Source organism: Pygoscelis adeliae, unplaced genomic scaffold, assembly GCF_000699105.1.
Source record: "Pygoscelis adeliae isolate BGI_AS28 unplaced genomic scaffold, ASM69910v1 Scaffold62, whole genome shotgun sequence".
Lineage (NCBI taxonomy): Eukaryota > Metazoa > Chordata > Aves > Sphenisciformes > Spheniscidae > Pygoscelis > Pygoscelis adeliae.
The window spans coordinates 2,434,322-2,441,021 of record NW_008824401.1 but is presented as its reverse complement, the minus strand read 5'-3'; the positions used below and the strand labels follow the sequence as shown (position 1 = coordinate 2,441,021).

Here is a 6,700-nt window from a genome sequence, read left to right as displayed (position 1 = left end):
GGCCCGGCACCGAGGGCACTGCCTCGCGGGAAAGGCGGCCCTCGCCTGTCTGCTGCAGCCGGGGCTCGGCCCACGAACTCTGCGCTCTGGGCTACCCACCGTAGCCGGGGACAAGAGCAGGCCGAGCGCCCGTGGGGAGCACTGGCGGTACGCGAGGCGTAACACGAGATCTTTATACGCGTTAGCCTAAGTTAACTGACTCACCTCTAGAAGCTGACATGGTAAGCTACAATTCTTCCTTAAAAAAAAAAAGTAGTTTTACAAACCGTTCCATCATTCTGGCTTCCCCCCCCTCTTTTTTTTCAAACCCACACTTTTAGTGCGTTAATTTATGCTGTAGCATTAAACCTGTACAAAGAGCTTTAAGGACACTTACTTAAATTACTCCTCCATTAAGTCAATTAAAACACTGCAATTTAGCCTAAACCAACAGGGAACTCCACAGAAGAATTCAGACTGTTTTAACTAAAGCAGCACCATTAGCCTGCGAGCACTCGGCTGCGGTAACAAGGCAGGTGCTGTACCTACCCCATCATTCCGTACCTGCGAGAACAAAAGCCCCAACAAAAACCTCCACCTTTTCCCCATCCAAAGCAATGTGACCGCCAGAGCTCATTTAGCCATGCAAATGTAACACTTATCCTTCATTGGAAAAACATACAGAAAAGGACCGCCATAGGAAGACGGTAGTGACAGCAAGGCCCTTTCAGCCACTGCCCACTGAATTTCCAGCCTGTGGTTAAAACAAAGCAGATCTGGTTTTTAAAAATCAGGCTTACATTAAGTTCTTCACTGCTAACAGTTTCTAAAAACTGGATCCTGTTTGGCTGATGAATGCTAACAGTACAACTAACTGCAATAAGACAACCTTTCTCCTTTACTTCCCTCCCCAAATGTTAAGTGTAACTAGAATCATGAAACAATCTCTACACTTAAATTTCCACGTGTAACCGAAGTATGCAAGTTTTCTGTCACTGCGTTTTAGAGGCATGCTAATACATACTTCAATCAGTTATTCTTGGAAACAAGCACAATGTCATCAAACGAATCTCATTTTTCACCACATCTGAGGAAAATTCTGTTGCATAATTACACACTTTCACTTGTAGTAAAAAAAAACCCAAAACCAACAGACTTTCCATCTATGCGGAGAAATACAATTTATTTAAATAATCTCTGATCTGGGTCTTCTTGTACAAAAACAAATTCTTCAAGAGGGGTTTGATGATCTGTTGGCCAACAGCTTCTCTCACATGTGTAAACTATAACAGTTCCAAATTCCACTGACAGATCTAAAAACAAAGCAATAAAGGTATGTAATGTAAAGGTATGAAAAATGACATCATCGGGGCTATTGCTTATTGCTATACTTCAATCTTTGCCAATTCAGAAAATATTTTTCATATTCAGTCTCCTACGCACATAGCATTTTCTAATTTTAAAGATTTTAAAGGAAGCTGACTCAGAATTTTCAAAGAACGTCTTAAGTGTCTGCAATCTTATCTGACAATATTTATTATTTTCCAAGGCCGCATTTAGGAGGCAATAAAGACAAATTACTCCCAAGGTCATGGAATTATCTATATTGCTGTTATTAAAGTTCACTAGTGAGCAAATGAAGTTGCAATCATAGAGTCTCCATAAACCAGAATTATATCTTTTGCTTAGTGAAATCTGTAATGGAAACAGAGTAGATTCTATGTAAGACGATCACTGTAGTTAAGCACATCAGTGCGTGTCGTTAGTGAGAAACAATCCAAATTGCAGTCCACTAAACTTTACCAAGAAGGTGACTGTTTCTAGTATTCATTCAGCTAAGTCAAAAGTCAACACCTGAATCACTCTGGAGCATGCTGACCAGCGCTGGCATGAGCTGAAATTCAAATATTCTGTTGCTTCCACAGTTACTGCAGGCTGGAATACCTTTGTTAATGTTGGCTGGAGGACATGTTATGAATAAAGGCTGGCCACCCCAAGAGTATCTAAGAGAAGAAAGGAAAGAAGTAATTATTTTTTTGGTATCTGTATTTCATATGAAAACTTACATGTTGGCAACAGTGTTGAGGATTCTCTGAAACCTCTGAACTTGCTTGAAGTAAAAAACGTTGTTATGAGCCAGAACCGTTGCCTAAGCTTCAGATGAGTCATTAAACAAAGAATAAAGATGGGGAGAGGGAAATACTTGGAAGGTCAACACTTGGGGAGGCTTAAGGAAAGAGCTGGATTTAAAGGAGACAAATGCTTTGAATTGACACCTCCACAATATGCTGTACCTGACTCATTTAATTAAGCAAACTACACTTCCCCGAAAAATGGAATCCTAACCAGTAGCAGTTAAAAGATATGCAACATAGAATAGGTCTCAAAACCACTGTAGTTATGCCACAGAACTGATGTTTTATTTTAAGAGCTCCACAACTAACAGAAAACGAAGATCGAAGATGGTTTCCGCTGAATGCCAAGCAGGGGATTCTGTGCTGTGCTGAAAACTCAGTGGAGATCTGGCAGCCCAGGAGAAACGGGGGTCTAACAGGCATATCGCAACACCCATGAAGGGGAAAGGGAGGGCTACATAAAGATTATAACTAGTGATAGTCATAGGGATCACCAGAGGTGATGTTTTAGAAGAACGGAAAATTCAGAGCATAATACTGCAAAGTGATAGATCGATCCAGTGAAAAAAAGTTGTCTGAAAATGTTACTTGCACTCTGCATTAGTACATTTTCTGTATAATCTTTGATAATTAATTGAAGTTTCTAATGTTTCTTATCTGTGTAAGCAGCCCCTCAGGCTTTACCTCCTCATCAAAAAAGCACCAGTTAGTTCCACCTGGTTCTGGAAACTTGATAAACAAAGGTCCTGTCTCTCACACTGAGACAGCTTGACCAGATAGGCTGCACTGGACTCTCTGGAACAAAGAAGTTAAAAACTAACACTTGGTATGATCCATGAAAACCATGTCTATTATCTGGTACTATGAATATTTTATGATTTGAACTCTTTGTTATACTTTCATTCAGAATTAACTCCTCTTTCGGGAAAGTAGCTGCTCTGAGGTGAAATCTGCTTTTGTTCTACAAAAAGCAACAGATTTACAAGAACTGAAGACTGCAGGGTCCCGAGGGGTAAGCACAATAAGCTGTATAACAACTCAGGCTTTAAAACGAATAATTTCTTACTTCAGTAACATCTCAAGGACCGAGACATAAGCAATTACAATAAGGTTACAAAATTTCAGAGGAGCAGATAGCCTTGGAAATCTATCACAATAGCATACCACTGTGTATTATACTTCCACTTCAAAACTGTCTCTTGAAAATCTCTATGCCTGGATTTCAGCGAGACTTCAAAGACAGCCTGGGTCTGTTCTCATCAGGTCTTACATTGAAGAAAGTATCCCATAGCCAGATCTGGGGTCTCTGATCCCGCTTTGCTTCTCATCTACTTACACTTTGTATAAAAAAGCCCAACCAGGGACTTAAGTCTGACCACACAGGCATGGTAACAGCCCTCTTAGCAATTCTTTTTGATTAAGAAACAAAAATATACATCTACTTCCAACAAAATGGTTTATTTTGATGTCCTAACAATCCATGTCTATGCTCTGTATCTCCCTGTTACAACCAGATGATCAACATACCTTAGAATCTGTTCATGACACACAGATATTCTTTTCATAAATTTATGGAATGTGTGGTCCCCACTTTTGACTTCACTCTTCTCATATTTTTCATTATCACCTTCACCTGCAAAACTGTAAGAAAACAAGAAACAAAATTTCCAATAAGGTTTTCAGTATGATATGCGTACTTTAAATAAGCAATGGCTACTATACATTCACATTAAATTATACTAAGTACACTGAAAAAAACTATACATGTTAAATTAAGAGGCAATTCCTGTTAGCGGTTGCAAATGAACATTTTGCTTCTAGTTCTTCGGCTTCTGGTGGCTTACAGTTACTAACAGTGTTTCAAACTACCACATGAGATTCAAATCCACCACATACCTGCTTATTCCTCAAAAAAATCATTCCTTTAATAACTTCTCAGAAGTTTTTCTAGTTTTTAAATTATGATGTTGTCTTTTTAAATTTTGAATTAAGTGTAATTAAAGTTCTATGATTCTACAAAGGTCAACAAAACTCAACAGGAACACCACTACTAAAAAGCATTCTATGCAGATTCTGCAATTGACAGTAGCTTTAGTTAGCAAAAAATTCAATGTTGTCCACAATTCAGCAAAAGTCACTGTACCTGTTAATATAATCAAAAGAGAAATGGTCTGGATGTAAGTGCTCGCTGCGATCACCTAAGTTAATACTGAAAATATTTTCAGTAACTACCTTCAAAAATTGTTTTTCAGACAACCTTTACAAAATCTTCGGCAGTCTTACCATCATCCCAGTCTCTAGTCAAAATCCCCAAGTAATTGAACTGTTAAAAATGCAACTGGAATATAAGAAAAGCTTTAGCCTTGTAAAGAAAAAAAAGTCAAATGTCACAATATAAACTCATGCCATTTAGTGTAAGATATTGTTTAAAGCACACTGGTTTGGTTTCAGAGATTGACGGTCCACTGCTCTATCTGGACTGGAGCCCAAGGGCATTCCAACTGCTTAGTCACTCAGAAATAGATGCATCTCTGAATAACCCAAAATTTGACAGAGCAGGTGCATTGTTATGTTCTTCCAGCAAAGAACGACACACCAATGACTCCTGAAGGACCCAGTTATGAACAAAAAACATTCCGCTTTAGTGAGAGTCAGATTTAGATTATCAGTCAGCATACAGGAAACTACGTAATCCCTTCAGTTTCAGCATGAAATCCAGACCTGTTCTCACCTTTCTGACATCAACTGCTCCAAATCAACACCCTCTCTCTGCTGATACTCCTTCAATAGCTTATCTGCATGATCTGTATCAAGGAAACCAGTGTAGTCTTCCTCATCCACAACACTAATGTAAAAGGGCTGGAACACAGGAGCTGAACTAGACGCTGCCATTACTATTCCCTCACTGACCGGAGGATGTGTATTCAGGGAACCTGACCCATCTGTAGCTTCAGACAAGCGAAGCTGTTGGAACTGGGATGCGCACTCCATTTCTCTGGACAAGGAGCTGCTTGCCGCTTCATTTAAGCCAAGCAGTTGAAGGGAGGCACACGCAGGAGATTCTGCTCCATCACAGACTCCCCAGTCATCTGCTTCATCACACCAGTCCTTTGCAGCAAAGTGGGGTTCTTGTTTCTGAGAAGAACAACAACAACAACAAAAAAAAAAAACAAAAAGGAAAAAGAACATTGTCAAGATCAGCCACCCTAATGCACTTCAAATACAGTTTCATAACAGATAACAAAACTAAAACCTTAACCTAAGGCTCAGTGTTATTTTGCCTATTTTCCTCACAGTGGAAGGTACCAGCATATCCACGTTTACTTTTCACAGCAGCACAAGTTACGGCAGAAAAAATCTCACACCAGCAAAACAGAACAAGAATTCATTGGCTTTCTGAATGGCCTTTGTACATCACGTTGCCATACCTTGGCTGCTGGCGTGACCCCTGACAGCTAGTTTGGGTGTGTTTATCTGAAGCACAGCTACTGCACCACAGGTAAGCTCAAAGGGCAGAATATGGAGGAAAACAACAACAACAACGATAATACCAACATTTTATCAGATTGTTTACCACAGACCAAAATTTAATATTGCAAATGCAGCAGCTGAATAAACACTTTTTGCCTGTCATCACTGGTTTGATAGCCATTCTCCTCTTTCAGTCTTCTTAAGCCAACACGCAGCTTTTCTTCACAAGCAAAAATACCGGAAATATATTAACAATAATTGAGTCAGATTAATTAAAACTGATGGTAAAATTTAAAAAAAATCTATTTAAATTAGAAAATAAAGAAAACACCTTAAAGATCCAAACCTGAACAGTATAGCCCAATCATTTAAAGTTAAAAAATAACCTTTCGGTAGCTCAAGTAATTAAAGTATGAAACATCAGTTTTGACCACACAGTTGGGCTGCAATCTCCACTTTAAAACGAGCCTAACATAGATCACAAACAAGAAGCTAATCCCCTAGTAAATAACGTGTAGCACTCGCGGCGTCAAAAATTCCACGACCGTGACTTCTCCACGTGACCACACACATGACTCAAGACCAGCCTCGAGCACAGCTTCCTGAGGAAGGCCACGGTTACTTAAACAAGCATACACAGGCGCGAAACTCATCCAACTCAACTGCATTTTTATTTTAAGACCTCCTCAACACTGCACTTCGTCCAGCACGCTGAGACAAAGGCAGCTTGCTAGTTATACCTGTTTTACGCCGTAACCGTGTGTTTCCTTTTCTCGCGCCTGCAAATGCTGGGAGCGCAGCACCTTCCAGCTGTAACGCGCCGTGCAAAAAAACCAAAAGACACGTAAGGAAGAGAACACCTGAGCCCGGGTGGTATGTACTAGCCGCGGTCGAGCTGTGCACGTTTAGGAACGAGAGCGCAAGGCTCGGCCTCACCTCCGGGGCGCTCCCCAGCAGCCCTTCCCGGCACACGCGAAGACGTGGGCGACGCGGTGGAAGGGGGACCCGTCCAGCGGGCAGTACACCTGCACCAGGTGCGCCAGCGCCCTCCCGCACACCCCGCAGCGGGGAGAGCCCGGGCGCACGGAGGGCACCCAGTCCTGAAAGACGAACAG

At 40.9% G+C, this 6,700-nt stretch overlaps 1 protein-coding gene across 1 annotated transcript in view; it reads right to left on the bottom strand.

Moving 5' to 3' along the window:
* Positions 1-1,140: 1,140 nt before the first annotated feature.
* PDCD2L (programmed cell death 2-like) overlaps positions 1,141-6,700 on the bottom strand; it is a 23,599-nt gene continuing 18,039 nt past the window's right edge. The window contains exons 3-8 of the mRNA XM_009320314.1: positions 6,522-6,685; positions 6,326-6,395; positions 4,846-5,249; positions 3,642-3,755; positions 1,834-1,982; positions 1,141-1,292 (exon numbers count right to left, since the gene is read on the bottom strand). Of these exons, the coding sequence (XP_009318589.1) occupies positions 1,162-1,292; positions 1,834-1,982; positions 3,642-3,755; positions 4,846-5,249; positions 6,326-6,395; positions 6,522-6,685 (1,032 nt within the window). The 3' untranslated portion in view covers positions 1,141-1,161. The remainder of the gene's footprint in view (positions 1,293-1,833; positions 1,983-3,641; positions 3,756-4,845; positions 5,250-6,325; positions 6,396-6,521; positions 6,686-6,700) is intronic.